The following is a 16749-nucleotide window of genomic DNA, read 5'->3' as shown; positions in this document are numbered from 1 at the left end:
CAAGAGTGAACATCGACATTTTAGGAATCAGTGAACTAAAATGCACTGGAATGGGTGAATTTAACTCTTACTACTGCGGGCAAGAATCACTGAGAAGAAATGGAGCAGCCATCATAGTCAACACTAGAGTCCAAAATGCAGTACTTGCATGCAATCTCAAAAACAGAATGATCTGTTTCCAAGGGAAACCATTCAGTATCACAGTAATCCAAGTCTATGCCCCGAGCAGCAACGCTGAAAAAGCTGAAGTTGAACCTATGAAGACCTACAAGACCTTCTAGAACTAACACCCCAAAAAGTCTTTTTCATTATAGGGGACTGGAATGCAAAAGTAGAAGTCAAGAAATACCGGGAGTAAGAGGCAAATTTGGCCTTGGAGAACAGAATGAAGCAGGGCAAGGGCTAATAGAAATTTGCAAAGAGAACGCACTGGTTATAGCAAATACCCTCTTTCAATAACAAAAGAGAAGACTCTACACATGGATATCACCAGCTGGTCAACAGCAAAATCAGATTATATTCTTTGCAGCCAAAGATGGAGAAGCTCTAAACAGTCAGCAGAAACAAGATGGGGTGTTGACTGTGGCTTAGATCATGAACTCCTTATTGCCAAATTCAGACTTAAAAGAAAGTAGGGAAAAACCACTAGACCACTCAAGTATGACCTAAATAAAGTCCCTTACAATTATACAGTGGAAGTGAGAAACAGATTCAAGGGATTAGATCTGATAGTGCCTGATTAACTATGAACAGAGGCTTGTGACACTGCACAGGAGACAGGGATCAAGCCCATCCCTAAGAAAAAGAAATGCAAAAAAGCAAAATGGCTGTCTGAGGAGGCCTTACAAATAGCTGTGAAAAGAAGAGAAGTGAAAAGCAAAGGAGAAAAGGAAAGATATAAGTATCTGAATGCAGAGTTCCAAAGAATAGTAAGGAGAGATAAGAAAGCCTTCCTCAGTCATCAGTGTAAAGAAATAGAGGAAAACAATAGAATGGGAAAGACTAGAGATCTCGTCAAGAAAATTAGAGACACCAAGGGAACATTTCATGCAAAGATGGGCTCAATAAAGGACAGAAATGGTATGGACCTAACAGAAGCAGAAGGTATTAAGAAGAGGGGACAAGAATACACAGAAGAACTATACCAAAAAGATCTTCATGACCCAGATAATCATGATGGTGTGATCACTCATCTAGAGCCAGACATCCTGGAATGCGAAGTCAAGTGGGTCTTAGGAAGCATCGCTATGAACAAAGCTAGTGGAGGTGATAGAATTCCAGTTGAGCTATTCCAAATCCTGAAAGATGATGCTGTGAAAGTGCTGCACTCAATATGCCAGCAAATTTGGAAAACTCAGCAGTGGCCACAGGACTGGAAAAGGTCAGTTTTCATTCCAATCCCAAAGACTTCTGTTTACATCCTTCCACAATAGAACACAAGGGGACAGTCCTACACACCTTGTTAACCCAGAACAATCTGCTCACAGAACTTCATTTGACCTTATTTACATCCAAAAGTTGTTTTCAGCAAACACTGGAATTTACAGAAAACTACAGTCTGAGAAAAACAGAGTCAGTTTTATGGAGATTTTTTTCTTTATTGAGAAACTTAAGACTTGGGTACATCAAATAAAACCAATTTCTGGGGGGAAAAAAGCAAAACCCACAATAGAAAAAAAAGTTAACACTGTCTGGGCCACATCAGAACCCAGAGAATATATTCTTTAAATTGAAAAATTCTAGGTGCTTCATAATTGACCTTTTGATACAAAATGACCTATTAAATTTGCAATTGTGGTTCTTGGTGTTGAGGTCCATAGGACAAGCTAGGAAGTCTTCAAACCTTGAGCTGAACTCCATGAGGGTTTATTTGGCTTTTGAATCCTGAAAAGCAAAGCGCCAACACAATAAATACACTATCAAAAAAACCTCAGAGACTCACAGAAATCTCTTACAGAAACACAGCAGAGTAGGGTTTCTCAGCCTTGGTGCCCACTGACATTCTGGCCCAGATAATTCTGTTGGGGATATTCCTGTGTATCTTAGGCTATTTAGCTGCATCCCTGCCCGCTACTCAATTAGATACCAGTAACACATTCCCAGTTTTGACAACCAAAATGTCTCATGTCCTCTGAGGAGGCACCCCTGGTTAAGAACCAGTGACTCTGTGGCTACTGCACGGAAAGCCCCACCTCTGACCTTTCCTGGGCATCCCTACTTCAACTCCAAGTGACAGGGCTCAGGCTGTGAACAAGCGGGACAAGCCCTACCATCACTCCAGCCCCGGCCCTCACCATGGGCTCTTTTCCCCTGCCTCTGCCCATGTTTATCTTTCAGGGGGATATTCAGGAGTTAAAATCATTGCAGAAAAGAAAAATAGCCAAACATACGGTTCGTCCTTGTCTAAGAGGTAGCAGCAGCAACAGCGCCCACCTTCTGAGCAGCTTCTTTCTTGGCATGATGAGCCTGAAGGACCGCCACAGCCTCATCCACCTGTGAGAAATGTCCAGGTGGTCAGTGACATCTGAGGAGAGCTCCTCTGCCCCTCCCTGGAGCCAGGCCCCGTGGGGCATTTCCTGGTGCTGACCACTTTCCCAGATCCCCACAACCCAGCAGTACTTAGGTCACAGGTGAGGCACCAAGGAAGTGGTCATGGGGGTAGCAGACTCTTCTCTCTGCCACTCCTGGGTGTTCACGGCCGCCCCTCGTCCTCCTGAACCCAGTGAGCAGAGGCCAGAGGATCTGAGAACCCGCTCACCTTGGAGCGGAGAGACTCGGGGGACTCCAGCATGTGCAGCAGCTCTGAGTTGTCGATCTCCAGCAGCATCCCAGTTATCTTCCCAGCCAGGTTCGAGTGCATCGTCTGGATGAGTGGGAACAGACGTTCACCTGTGGGAAGGTATTCCATGAAAAACCCAGTGGAATCCCAGTAGAGGATGGACGCTGGCGTCTAGATCAGTAGTTCAGCCCCCTCCCCACCCCCCACTTCTGCAAGCGCATGGATCCCTCACCCAGCATCTGCTTCTGTTCCTGGGGGGGTGCTGCAGCCAGCATGGAGGCGGTCAGCGGCTCCTGCCCCTGCACGTGGACCGCAGGCTGGGGTGCCTGGGAACCAGGAGAGGCGGCAGGTTAACACACGCAAAGGACAGTGACAGCGGTCATGAGCCCAACCGCTCAAGTCTACTGAGTGAAAGAGGAGATGGACGCAGCTGTCCTTGCTGTCGGGGAACTGACTTCAGTCTTGGCGGACTGAGAGGGAGGAAGAGAGTGGTGTGAGGAAAAAACCAACAACCAATTAAAATGGCACACTACTCGAAGGCAAGGGAAATGATTACGAAAAACCTACAGTGCTAGGCAGTCATCTACCAAGTAATTTTAATTGACTCAAGGCCAGTGATCATAATTTACCGAAGGCATCAAAGCCTTGATAATAAACAAGGTCCTGTGAACACTGGTATGTGCAGTTGTCTGCTAAAAGTTTTCCTTTAGGGGTGAATTTCAGTAGAAACTGGGTGAAAGGACAGAAATAGCAAAATGCTTATAACTGCATCCTGTACCTCCTTTACTGCACCACCTGTTTACTATATCAAATGCTTGAGGACCGTCAACTCGCAATGTCAATACCAGTCACAGTCGTTTAAAAGAAGGGCCTTGTGGGCAAAGTTCACATAGGGCCTCCTGGGAAATTTCCCACCTACAGCATGGAGCAGGAGGAAACAAGGCCCAGCAGCACTCCCCCAAGCAAACTGCAGAGTTCTATCACAAGCTCCCTGTCTGACCTCCCTGAGGGGCCCAGCTGGAGAGACAGCAGTTCCAGATCAGAAACCCTGGGATCCGGGTCCAATTCCTCCAACTCACCCTAATACCTCTGAAGCCAAGCCTTTCATCTGTAAGATGTTCACCCCATTACCTTGCAGAGCAACTAAGGATCAATTCAGCCGCTGGATGTGAAAGTGAAATGGAAGCTCAGAGCTGCGAGAGCCCCTGCACATGGTGAGGAGGAGAGCGGGAAGCAGGCTTCTCCTCCGGGGCATTGCTGAGTCAACTCTCATCAGGAAGAACACCTGCAAGCCCCTTCTCTCCCACTAGAGTCCCCCACAGGACACAGCCCCCCGACACAGAGCAGGCATTTAATACCTAGTAAAGGAATCCAAGCAAGGCAGCTTTGAAATCACGGGCAGAGAGGGGAAGCCCTTCTAGGGTTCTGTTTGGTAGACCTCACCTGCAGGGGCTGGATGGCCGGGTGAGGACTGCGGATGCTGGAGGCATATTTGTAAGGTGCAACAGCCCGAGGAGCAGCAGCAGCAGCAACAGCAGCACGAGGCGCTAAGTTCTGCACAGCTGTGGGAACACCTTAGGAGAAGGACAAGTGAAATTAAAGCCCAACGGTCTGGGCAAAGACCCGTCAAATCCCATCTTTCCCCATTCTCTGTGCATCCAATACCACCTCCAGACTGGCAGCTGTCAGTCAGCCCTTGCTGGGCGGCACCAGCCCCACCAAAGTCCATAGCCAAGCGGTCCGGGCACTCAGACCCTACAACAGACCAGCAAATGCACATCAGTGTTGGCGGCAGACGTCCAACTGGCCACGTCCCACGGAAGGAGCAATTCCAAAGCATGTTCACACAGCACACACGGGGCCACTAGCGCTACTTTCGAGGAAAAGCCAACAGATAACATACAACTCTCGCCACCTCTTGGTTGGAATACAGGACATAAATCTGCAAAGAAGTGCCTTAAATCTCCCAACCCCACCCAAAGAACAGGCTGCCTCTGCAGTCAGTCAGCTAACACATTTCTACACTTAAACTTTTTCACACAGAGTCACCGATGAGGCAAAGAATCTTAAAAGGAACCAACACTCAGAACACAGGTTGTTTTCCTGCTGCTCAAGTACCTACCTAAGCACACAGCTAAGATTACAGAACCAGGACCGGACAACACGGTGAGCCCAACGAACGGACCAACCCTGGGCAGAGCCTAGTCGTCCTGACTCCCTCCTCCCCGGGCCACACTTCAAGGCCAGTTTGCTCACCGACTCTCTGAGCGGTAGTAGGGAGGCCGCGAGAGGCCGGAGCATTACCAGTTGGAGCCAGATGGCGAAGAGCTGGACGAGGCCCAGACTGGCGTATAGCACTTGGCATTCCTTGGAAGCCTTGTGAAGAGACAAAAACCGCACATCACTGGTGAATGACATGGACCAGAACCTAGGTTGTACCCCAGAGCAGGCAGGGAGGGGAGGCGGGGGAGCCCAGGACAGGTACATCCTGGAGGATCAGACCACTGTTCCCCACCACCTACCTTGAGGTCTCCCACCTTGCTGCCAGCGTGGATTAGGCCTCATCTGTGCTAACTGGTTAGGTGTGTAATATGGAGGTCTTCCCTGAGCCTGGAAGAAAGAGCAACCAAGCCCTTTTACTTAAGGACCTGAAGCCACACTAGAGTAGTATCTCATCTCATCTCCGTATCAGGCTCTAGGCTGATTATTTGGGACAGAGGCACTCTCTACTCAAGGGCGTGGGTGAGGGGCAGTCAGATAACAGGGACTCTTCTACTCTACCCCTGCCACTGTGTGTGCACGACCACAAGTAAGTCCTTCCTTGTTTTATCTGAAGGATCTTTACTCTGACATTCTAAAGCTCTAATATCCAAAAGTCCATCTCCACCACCACTGTGGGCTGTAGGACCAGGTGTTAGCAGGCAGGTTCCAAAGAGGTGTGAACAGACAGCAGACCCACCTGTGGAACTGCTGGCACAAAGTAGCCCCCAGCTGCAGGCTGAAACTGATTTAAGATGGCATTGGCGGGCAGTGCCCTCATCCCGGCCACCCGCTGCATATATTGGTTGGTCAGGTGAGCCTTTCTCTCCTCCTTTCTCTGGGCCAGAGCGACATAAAGTGGCTTGGAGCCCACGATGCGTCCATTCATCTCTGTGACTGCTTTGGTTGCCTCTTCAGGGGATGAGAAGCAGACAAAGCCAAATCCTTTGCTTCTCCCATCCTCCAGCATCACCTGCAAAAACAAGACCAGCCACTTAGGACAAAAGTGTCCGTGTGTTAAAACCTGGGCTCCCCACTCTGAGAGTTGCCAGGTCGAGTCAGGGCATCTCAGCCCAGTCCCATGATGGGCCCCAGACCAACTGAGTCACCAAAGGGAGAACCTAAGCATTTTGCTTTTTTAGATCCCCAAGTGACTGAAATTCCCAAATACTGTGAGATGCCTAATGGCTGAAGCAGGAACCCAAAGATGTTTTCTGAAACCCAGAGACATAGCTATCTCTGGGAACTCAGAGATCTGGACAGCAGCGTCAAGCAATTTATCTGTAGAACTCATCTGCCTAAGACGTTGGTGAACTGAACTTCAGGAGTTGTAAAATCAATGTGTGCCACCCTCAATTCAATGGGAATAAACACAGCAGAAAGACAACCAGCCAGGAGACAGAGCTGGATTCGAGCCCTGCTCTGTAATCTCTATGCTATACTGCTTAAAGAAAAAAAAAAAAAAGGCGTTTTCCTCGCCTGAGCAGCTCATTTCTTGCTCTTCCCAGCCTCTCTCCTCAGAAGCACTGGGAGCAATGTGACTATGTGGGGTTGGATCATTAGCTCACAGCCTGGAAAATTTCCTAAAGAGGCGCCTGGGGAGTGAAGACTTGTAACCACCCAACAGCTGTCTACCAACAAGGTGGACCAATAATGCATGTGAAAGTCCTATGACATCCTCATCTCGGAAATGACACCCAGCAAACTTCAAGACACAGTGCTTCTGCTCTCTTCTGGCAAATACCATCATGACTCCTGTGCTGGGTAGCTAGAAGAGACTATCTATCATTCATTACACTACTGGAGGCCCATCAAGAGGGTGATAAGAGGGAGGGGGCGAGGAACTGAGGAAATTCCTGAAGGTGGCCTCTGGCCAACACCCTGCTACCACTGATAACGCTCCTGGGCTCTGAGTGACAAGCTAAGGGCCAGGGCAGGGTTGCCAAATCTTAACTGGCCCACTGGCCTCCCTTCTCGTCACCTGAAGGACTCTGTGATGTGGGCTACACCTCTATGAAGTGGGAAGAGAGTCCGTATGAGGCTCTGCCCCAAACTTTCAGGCGCCACCAGTTCCTACCACAAACGCTGAGCACTTAGGACATGGTGTGACATCTTCACCTAACCAGTATTCTCCTGCTCCTTATTTTTACAAGGGGGTTTGCACTTACTCCCCCTGGCTAACTCAGTTGATATAATTAACAAGGAAAATCAAGCAAATGCAAAACACAGAAAAACAAACTTTCTACTCTCCTCTCCTTCTTACAAGACCCAATTCGAAAAATCCTCAAAACACCTCCGGTTTGAGAAGTGTGGCAGAGTTGTAGAGACAGGCCCCAAGACAAATGGCTAACAGCCTGTCTGGATTTCCTCTGCTCATACTGTAGCACCATCTGTCCCCACACCAGCACGAAGCAGCAGAGAATGGGAAAGATTCAGGTGCTCTCGGGGGCTGGAAGAGAGGGACTGAGTCAGGTTCACCTCCACACGCCAGGGCCTGGGGGACAGCACAACGTTAACCCAGTGAACTGTCCTTCTCCAGAGCGCATACTCAGATGGTAAGTGAGGCCAGGAGAAACTCCTAGGCCAATGTGGTAGCTACTCTCAGAAATGAACAAAATTCAGATCCTATCCCTTCAATGAAATAAATGCAATAAATTTCTACAGGATTATAACTTCTGTTTTCAATCCCCAAACCTCAGTATCAAATACCTTAGCACTGGTGATTGACCCAAAAGGAGAAAACTCTTTCCTTAACTTCTCGTCATCGATGGTGTCATCCAAGTTCTTAATGTAGAGATTCACCCCCTGAAGCAGAAAGATCTCTGTTACACATGCCCTGAAATTCTGGTTCTCAAAATGTGATCCCCAGACTCGTTAGAAATGCGAATTCTCAGGCAAGCACCTGCCACTGAGGCAGAAGCTGTGCGCCCAGCTCCACGTCCTCCCAAACTCTGCTGGGGACCCTGATGCAGGGTCTAAGCTGAGGAAGGGCCACCTGAAGACTCGACGGGGCCATCAATGCAGTCCCAGCCTTCCTCACAGCTGCGCAGGCTCGCCACCAGCCCCAGCAGGGCTCGCCTCACCACCATTCCAGACAAATGGCTATCATTTAAGTACACAGAACAGAGTCCCTACACAAATAATTTAAATCTTTGTCCCTGTCCTAGAATTGCTGCTATATCTGGTAGGTATATCCTTTTAAACCTGATGATCTTGGGAGAAATCAGAAGAGCAAACTCGTGGTCCCCAAAGAGAAAGCCTACCAATCAAAGGGTGCTTTTGCCAATACTTTGAGGTACATCCTTGCTGGCAGGCTGGGCTGAGACCACCTCACCTGATAGCGACTAATCCTCTCCTGCTTCAGCTGTTCAAATTTTCGCTTTAACTCGGCCTGCCGCTCCACTTTCTTTTGTGCACGGCCAACGAAAATGACCTTCCCAGTGATTTCTTTTCCATTCATCTCTTCCACAGCCTGAAGAGGAAATACATGACTTTAAACCAAGATGCAGAGGCAGGGGCCTTGCTCTGTAGGTATGTTAAATCCCACCAAATATTCTGAGAGAAAGAAATCTTCCCTATAGGGCTAAAAACTAACTTCCCTCTGAAGTCAGCTAAGCCAATCCAAACCTTCTCATCAGTAAAATAGGGTTAATATTTAAATAGGTCATTGGTCGAGATAATACAGTGAAAAAATCGTACAGCTGTATAAATACAAGCATAGCAGACACGAGCCTAGGCTGATAATTTGGCTGTCACTACATTTCTTGGGTTCTTTCGAGGATACTGAGTGATACTGAGTGTTGAGGGCCTAGCACAACGCTTTCCCCAGAAGTGGCTACTGCTCACAGATCAGCGACTCTGGGCTCTTGGTTCCCTCACCTACACGTGGGAACAAACCCCTGCCTTACACTTTCAACCTACAGGCCTGAAGAGCTGAGGTGACAGGCACATGCCAAATGCTTTGAAAAGTTATGTGAAATGCCTCGGGAAGATAACTCCAGAGCACAGAGACTGCACATAACTACTAGATTCTCAGGGAATGCCAGCTCCACCCTATGTGATGGTAAGACCCTGCCCACACGCTGGGGCCACTCCCTACAAATTTTCCCCAACCCTCATATTACTCTCACCTTATTGGCATCCTCGTGTTTTTCGTAACTCACAAAGCCAAAGCCTTTGGATTTCCCACTGGGATCTCTCATCACCTTGACACTTAGGGTCTTACCTATTGCCAAAGGACAGAACTATTAGTCACAGCATCTCCACCACAGCTCAGAGAGGCTTCTTAGGGAGCTCACTTGACGCTCCTGCTGAGGCCAGAAGGACTCAAGAGGCACCATGCCTGGCCTTCTAATTCTGACCAAGCTGCTGAGATGGTCTTGGGAATGGGACGGAGTAGGATGAAGCCAAGAGCTGAGGCCTGGGCTCTATTCCTATCTACCCTGTGGCCTTTGTCATTAAGGCATTTTACTTCTGGGTCTAGATGCCCTCATCTCTTAAGTAAAAAGATGAATTGCAGGTCTGGTGGGACACAGGCGGGCAAGGGACCCTGACTTACCAAACTGGCTAAATAGCTCTTTCAGATTCTCATCATCAACCTCTTCCCCAAAGTTTTTGATGTAAACATTGGTGAATTCCTTGGCTTTGGCTCCAAGTTCGGCTTCCCGCTCTTTTCGAGACTTGAATCTGCCCACAAACCTATAAAGAAACCATGAAAAATACTCATCACTCAGAGGAACAAAACATGATTTCCAGGGGCCCAAAGGAATGCAGATTAAAGGCTGACAGGAGAGGTTAAAACATGAGTCCCCCTCCAACCACCAAGAGAGCAAGCTCAGAGATGCCCCAGCTTCCCAGCAGAAAGAGAAAGAGGCGGGACTATCCTTCGAGGATCAGCCCCAGGGCTCCTGGCTCAGGCCAGGGCCCCTCCTACCACATCACACTGCCTTCGTGAAGAAACCTGATGACCATGTTTTTAAAACGTTCATTTCTGTACATCTATGTAAATGCATAGAAAAGGTCTGGAAGGATACAAACCAAACTGTTAACAGTGGTTAATCCTAGGAATGAGATTGTTGGAGTGAACCAAGAGGCAGCCTTTGTTTTTCACTGTATTCGTTTCGGTGCTGCTTACAGTTAACTGGAAAAGGTACCCTTACATTAAAAATCTTTTAGATTTCTTTCTAGTGATACCTTTAGAAGACCTGACCACTGAGGCAACCCATTCCCTGGTCTGTTCAATAACACAATGGACAGAAAAGACTTTTGCTTGTCATAACTAAGATTTACTGTATGGTCCCTTCTCTCTCTGCGTGACTTAACTAAGATCACCATCTCTCCACTCTAAAGTAACCACACCAAAGCAACACGGTCTATTATGAACAGCCTTCTGCACCGGGATGAGATTTTTCACTGTTAAAGTGCTACTGTGGAGCCAGCCTAGTATTTTGAAGGCCACTGACTCATAAGTTAGCCAAGTGGAGGGGACAATTTGGCATCAACTCCTAGCGAGTGACCCCACGGACAGACCTGAGTCATGGAAGGTCAAGGTCACATGGCTAGTACACAGCTTCTGGTCAGTCCAGGGCCCTCTCCACTCTGCTGCTGGCCAAGACCCCTGCTCAGAGTGGGCTCAAGAGCTGCCTTCCAGCCAGCCCCTGTTGTCAATGCTCACAAAACCCACAGACGGATGCTTCTAAGGGAGAGGCGGCAGGCAGGCCATGGCTTGGGCTGGAAGCCCACCTTGGCGAGTCAAAAGGGCTGCCATGGCTCAGGCAGGGAGACTCACCAGCCCTGGAGTGGAGAGGTAGGAGCAGGCCACACTTGGGCCGAGAGAACCAGTAGCCGCCTTGTGTGTGCCAGTTTATACCGAGGTGGGGCCACGGCTGGCTCATGCGATGGCTGTCGCTCCGGACTGGGACACTCACACTTTGCGGTCATTGAGGAGCATGCCGTTCATCTTCTCGATGGCCTTGTCGGCAGCCTCCTGGGTCTCGAAGTGGACAAAGGCATAACCCTTAGAGCCGTTCTCATCACACACCACCTGTCAAAGATAAGGCAAGCCACTTCAGCACCACTGCCCAGCTCCAAGGACTCGAGAGCTGTGTGGGCTCCTGAGTCTGAGAGGCTTCTAGCCCACCATCCATGGTCAAAAGGAAGGAGATTACAGCAGGTACCTAGTGATGCTCCACTTACAAATGGTAGCCACCATTAGGCTGTGTTCTATTCCAAAAGTTTTATTTCATTAAAAAAATATTTTGATATCTGGGTACAAAACCACAAGGTTACAGAAAGACAAACCATTTTCCAAGCCCACAACAGAATTTCAGTCTAGTGTGGAGTCAGCTATGCAAACCACCACCACACAAGTTGCACAAAATGCCCCCAGAGAAACAGGTGCATGGAGAAGGAAGAGGGTGAATTCATGCTTCTAAAATGACTAAGTACCAGCTTCCTGGAGACCAGGCATTGCTCGGGTACTTGCTACCCTCCCCCCCAAGAGAACCTTTTGATGCCTCCCAAAGTTAGGAAACAGGAAGGATATTTCAGGCAAAGGGAAGAATAAACAAAGACAAGAAAGCACCTGCTGGTTTATGCTGGGCTGTGGCACTGAGATTATCTACAGGGAACTTTTAGACTTCTGAGCCATTTCCAGCATTTTGAAAATTATCATACCCGGCCACCCAATTCCAAGGCAATTCCCCACTTAATATTTGTTTTTATGATTCAGTTAATTATTCTGCTGGAAATCATTTAATCAGTGTTTACCTTGCAGGACAGAATGTTCCCAAAAGCAGAAAAAGTATCATAAAGTGCCTTGTTATCTATAGATTTGTCCAGGTTCTTGATGAAGACGTTTCCCACACCAGATTTTCTCAGAGACGGATCCCTCTGAGACCACATGATCCGGATCGGCTTTCCCTTAATTACATCAAAGTTCATGGTGTCCAAGGCCCGCTCAGCTGCAAAACAGAAACACGTTCCCGTCAAGGATATAAAACGCTACCTCGCGTACTTAAATGACTGTCACCATCCCAGGAACAGATAGCTCCAGGACTTTTCAAGGTAAGCACTCTGATACAGGGAATTCTATTAAAATTAAACGACATCCATCTCCTCTACCCTGCAACACCACTGAGGACAGAAGTTCTAGCGAATCGTCCTCCTGCATGGCAGAAGTCTCAGTGCCTCTGGACTAAGGCAGTTAGACAAGATAATCTAAATGCGTTTATGGCACCAGGATCAAATGATAACACCTTACATTTGATTAAGCTTCATCATCTATAGAGACTCTGCAGCCTATGCAGCCTACTACCCACAGGGAGGGAGATGGAAGAGGTGAAATGATCCATCTTATCAAATGGACAAACTTATGATCAGGACGGCTAAACAGTATAGCTAACTACAGATTAAGAAACTAATGGCCGACTTTCTGATTATTTTTCAGTAACATATTGCATCAGCATTATCAACTAGCTGTCACTTAGTTTATAACTCGTCTATTGGACGAATGACTAAAAAATCCTGTGATCAACTGGGGAAAATGTGCTATCTGAATTCAGCCCAGTTTCCTGTATTTTTAATTTCTAGGAAAATTCAGACAAAAACCCTTAATTATCAAAACGATGGTCACACATGGAAACATCCTTTGTATTATCAGAATGAGCAGGATGAAACCGCAACACCTCGCTGTCTAAGTTGCCAGCGCACGCAGGCCCTGCACCTGGTGGTTTCTAGGCTATCAAGCCTCCATCTAAGTTCCAGGGAATTCCAGGAATTCCAGATGTCCCAGTGCCCAATCAAGTTCTCAACCCAGTGCTCTGGGATGTTCCTTCACTTCTCAACCAAATCCAGGTACACACCATCTGTCAGCAGAACACTTCTCTTCACTGGCAGTAAATGATTCAGACCCACTTTTCCTGACTTACGCACTGACATCACCCAGAATCTCCTCCTCCATGAAGGGATGGGGGTAGGGGGTGTTACCCCTGCCTCAAGACACCATCTCCCTTAAAACAGGGACAAGATCCCTAACTCTGCCCCTCCACAAGCTCATCTGTCCAGTCAGCCAGCAGAGTAGCTCCTTTTCAGTACTTCCAACCACCTTTCCCACTGTTCTCAGCTAGATTCGTTCAGTATGAGGGAAGGTGGTCAGGGAAAGGGGAGACGGCAGCAAATGTCCAGGACAGAAGGGCTCGCTTGTGAGGACTCTGATCCACAGCCTGCGACCCCAAACTGTGTTTCATGAATTAGCAAGGAAGAAGCCCATTTCAACACAGCTCCTGTCTATTTCCAGACAGCACTGCACAAGGCAAGTCGGCTTAGTCTGACAAATCTGGCTGCACTTATTTATAGCAGGGAGAGGTCCTGCAGAGGTATGTGTTGGCAGACACACTAACCAATGGCTTGTGCTACTATCTCTAAATGACAGGACTTTTGTTCAGAAGAGTCAAGGAGGCTGACAAGAGCCAATGGGCCCACTGCTCCCCCCTAAAAAGGCCACACTTAGCTACTTCCTTGTGCCCTGTGGCCAGAAAAACCCCAGAGCCCACTGAACTGACCGGAGCAGTGCTTGGTCTCTCAAGTCCACTTCTCTGGTCTCAGCTGCATCCTGGGCAAGTGACATTCTGTGGGTTTCACGGACAGTGGACCAAGTGGGGGCAAAAATAGGGACCTGGAGATCCTCTGCCACAGGATGGCTTGTTTCTCCCAGTAATGGTCTGTCTCTACAGTTGTTCCCTTCCGTTCTGGAGTCACGTGCAGCCCCCGATTAGGTTTCTTCTGGCCTCACTCAGGCCAGGCCTGCAGCATACCTCAACATGCTCCAGCCCCCCAGTCAGGGCTGGCAGAGCACTGCACCCACAGTCCCAGCTTCCACAGCCTCCAACCTTCCGCAGTTCCTTTTCCTCTTCGGAAGTCCTATCTTTTTCAGATGAGACGAAGTGAAAGGGTTTTTGACAAGTGTAAAGCACTGTCCACAGGTGAGGTGATAATCCCCAACAGCTTAGCGGATTTCCAAGGGGCGCCTCCCTGACTACCTGCGCAACCTGCTCCAAAGCCCAGGTTGCTGGCCTGGCACCACACTCTCCTGGTGCTAACACAAGTGCCTGCTCAAGTTCAACACACAGCATTGTTCCCCTGCTTCCTACCTGCCCTGAAAGATCCATCAGCACAAAACCAAAGACTCTTAAGCTCAGGGTCAAGTGAGGGGAGGGGATAGCAGTTTTGCCATGTAAAATTTTGGAAGAAATTGTGTTTTAATCATCCTACCTTTTCCTCAAGCCTGTGAGGGGCCAGAGCCTGTGGCCAAGGCTCTAACAGAGCAGACCCCCCCAACCCCCACACGGAATGACAGCAAGTTCCTTCTGGTCCTCCTTGGGCTCCAACACCCCCTCCTCCCACCACTGATTAGCCCAAGGTCACCCAGTTAGCAAGTGGTGGAAGCAAGACTGAAACTCTAGTCATCTGATGCCAGGACCCCGGGTTCTCAACCCCCGCAGCCAGTCCCCCACTACGGCTTCTGTGCGCTGTTGCAATGCCCCCTCCCCGGGGGTGGGGACCGGCCTGGAGAAGGACCCCCAGGGTCTCCTGAGAGACCACAGGTTTGTGGCCACAGCTTGTACTCACCGTCAGCCGGCTGCTGGAAGTTGACGTAGGCATAACCCAGGGAGCGGCGGGTGATCATATCGCGGCAGACCCGGATGGACAGCACAGGCCCCGCAGGACTGAACTTTTCGTACAGCATGGCCTCGGTGACGTCCGAGTGCAGGTCACCCACGTACAGGGAGGCCATGGGGTAGCTGCTGGCCGCAGCGTTCATCTCCCCAGCCCCCACCACCCCGAGCCCCGCCAGGAGGACTTCTTAAGAGGGACCGCACAGGACAAAGGGGGCTCCGCTCGGAGCCGTGGCCCACGCCGCGGCTCACAGGTGGCAGTGAAGCTCGGAGAAGCTGGGAGTCGGCTCCGAGGGCCGGAGAGGAGTTCGGGGACGGCTCGGACGAGACTGCCAAACCGCAGACAAAAGGCTCTCAAAAACAATATGGCCCTCCCTGGGAGTTTTTAATTTTTCAGCTGTCCTGGTCTGAAGCTCCCAATTTCAAAAAAAAGGAAAAAAATTAAAACGGGGACTCCCCTCCGAATGACAAAAAAATTTCCAGAGGCAACCCAGCGGTGCCCACGGCGGCCTCCGGGACGCGCGTTTCTCTATAAATATAGGCCTCGGGCTCCCGGTGGTTTAAGATTACAGCAGCCCGGGGAAGAGGGAAACCAAATATTTGTCGGTGCCGACTCGGCAAGCCCCGGGCGGCCCGAGCGCGCAGCCGCCTCCCACGCCGGGCCGGCGAAGGGCAGCGCGGACACGTGGTGCGGGGAGGCTGGCGCGCGGGGGGCGAGGGCGGCGGGCGCGGGGCTGCCACGCGGCGCAACCGGGCGGCGGCGCGTGGACGCGGGCGCGCGGGCGGCTCACCACCGGACCGACGGACGGGGACCGACAGACGCCCAGGTGCGGCGGCGGCGGGCAGGCCGGAAGCGTGCGAAAGTGACTTCCCCGCGGTTTCTCCGAAGAGGATTCGTTTTTTTCTTTTTCTTTCTCTCTCTTTTTTTTTAAATTTTAAAGCGTTTTCGGGTTTTTTTTTCTTTTTTTTTTTTTTTTTGTCTTCAGGCTACTAGGCCCGAAAGTGGTGGAAGCTGCGGCGACCCGGGGCGGAGAGAGGCGGCCAGGGGAGCCACCGCTCCATTTATACCCGCCCGCCCCGGGCGCTGCTGGTCGAAGGGCGCCTCGCGACCTGGGCGCAGTCGTGCCCGCCCACTCGGCCCGGGGGCCCGAGGCGGGGCGGCCACACGAGAGCGTCCCGGCGCGGCCGCTTGGCGCCACAGCGACCCCTGGCGCTCGGAGGACCGCTCCGCTGGGGCCTCTGCCGGACCCAAGCGCCGCTTTCCCTACGGAAGGCTGGAGTGTAAACCACCCGCTCGTCTGTGACTAGAAAGTAAGGATAATGTCACCCGCTCGCGCGCATCATGTTTGTAATCAATGTCTTGCCGAAGTGTAAAATAAAGATGATATAAGTACATTATAGTTACATAATAGGTGCTCCATGTACATGATTGGGCCCAAATAAAGAAGCTTTTAGATTACTGGGACCTAAAGGTAATGGAGAAGGAAATGGCAACCCACTCCAGTATCCTTGCCTGGAGAATCCCTTGGACGGAGGAGCCTGGTAGGCTACAGTCCACGTGGCGGCAAAGAGTCGGACACGACTGAGCGACTTTTACTTTAAAGGTAGAAGCATCGGAAACACGACAGCTACTCCTGCAGTAGTACCCGTGGGTGATGAGATGCTCTGGAAAGATGAACAAATTTTGGAAAAGCTTCAATAAAACAAGATACAGTCATCCCTCTATTTACAAGGTTGTGGTCTTCCTGGAAATTTAGTTGATATTTAAGGACATAGAATCTGTTCTGTTCCCATGTAAAAGGGAGTCACAGTCTAAGATCTAATCGTTATAAAAAGATTTTTCCTCTGTATGAGGATCCAGCAGGTCCTTTGAAAGTCATGCAGTACATGGGACAAATCTACTCCATGTGGGACTGTCCCTGTGGACATGGTGTTGTAAGATATAATCCCTTCTTCCATAAATACCAGGAACCACCATCACTGTCACTGTGATCATTGATTTGATTAAATGAATGAAGAGATAATAGTATTTATATA

The 16749-nt window shown here is 49.6% G+C and overlaps 2 protein-coding genes and 1 non-coding gene across 8 annotated transcripts in view; all 3 read right to left on the bottom strand.

The window, feature by feature from the left end:
- Window positions 1-1573: 1573 nt before the first annotated feature.
- Window positions 1574-15812, bottom strand: PABPC4 (poly(A) binding protein cytoplasmic 4). Of its 6 annotated transcripts, none has more exons than XM_010803664.3 (16): window positions 14666-15812; window positions 11807-12000; window positions 10966-11081; window positions 9597-9736; window positions 9169-9263; window positions 8373-8510; window positions 7748-7843; window positions 5739-6011; window positions 5302-5389; window positions 5036-5155; window positions 4448-4534; window positions 4223-4353; window positions 3012-3105; window positions 2759-2889; window positions 2391-2493; window positions 1574-1884 (listed from the first exon to the last, which is right to left on the bottom strand). In XM_010803664.3, the coding sequence occupies exons 1-15, from the start codon at window positions 14856-14858 to the stop codon at window positions 2404-2406; spliced, it is 1986 nt and encodes a 661-aa protein (XP_010801966.1). In that variant the 5' UTR covers window positions 14859-15812; the 3' UTR covers window positions 1574-1884; window positions 2391-2403. The 6 variants fall into 6 exon arrangements, with proteins under 6 accessions (XP_010801966.1, XP_010801967.1, XP_010801968.1 ...); XM_010803665.3 differs by having other exon boundaries at window positions 5317-5389; XM_010803666.3 differs by having other exon boundaries at window positions 5084-5155; window positions 5317-5389.
- On the bottom strand, window positions 7344-7478 carry LOC112446114 (small nucleolar RNA SNORA55). The gene has a single exon (XR_003034186.1). It is a non-coding gene; the product is annotated as a small nucleolar RNA SNORA55 (small nucleolar RNA).
- LOC132344937 (uncharacterized) overlaps window positions 15570-16749 on the bottom strand; it is a 23666-nt gene continuing 22486 nt past the window's right edge. Inside the window, exon 2 of the mRNA XM_059885190.1 lies at window positions 15570-16377. The gene's annotated coding sequence lies outside the window, so the exon portion shown is untranslated. The remainder of the gene's footprint in view (window positions 16378-16749) is intronic.

Source organism: Bos taurus, chromosome 3, assembly GCF_002263795.3.
Source record: "Bos taurus isolate L1 Dominette 01449 registration number 42190680 breed Hereford chromosome 3, ARS-UCD2.0, whole genome shotgun sequence".
Classification (NCBI taxonomy): Eukaryota; Metazoa; Chordata; class Mammalia; order Artiodactyla; family Bovidae; genus Bos; species Bos taurus.
Note: the sequence above shows the minus strand (reverse complement) of the source record. Positions and strands in the feature narration are given on the sequence as shown.

Bases quoted from the DNA above. Each gene is read 5' to 3' on its own strand.
- PABPC4 (XM_010803664.3), bottom strand. From the start codon at position 14,858: ATGAACGCTGCGGCCAGCAGCTACCCCATGGCCTCCCTGTACGTGGGT. The intron at 5,390-5,738 runs GTGGGTCTGCTG...TCTTTCTTCCAG, and splicing joins TTGTGCCAGCAGTTCCACAG to GCTCAGGGAAGACCTCCATA. The intron at 2,890-3,011 runs GTGAGGGATCCA...ACCTTCCCACAG, and splicing joins GGAACAGAAGCAGATGCTGG to GTGAACGTCTGTTCCCACTC.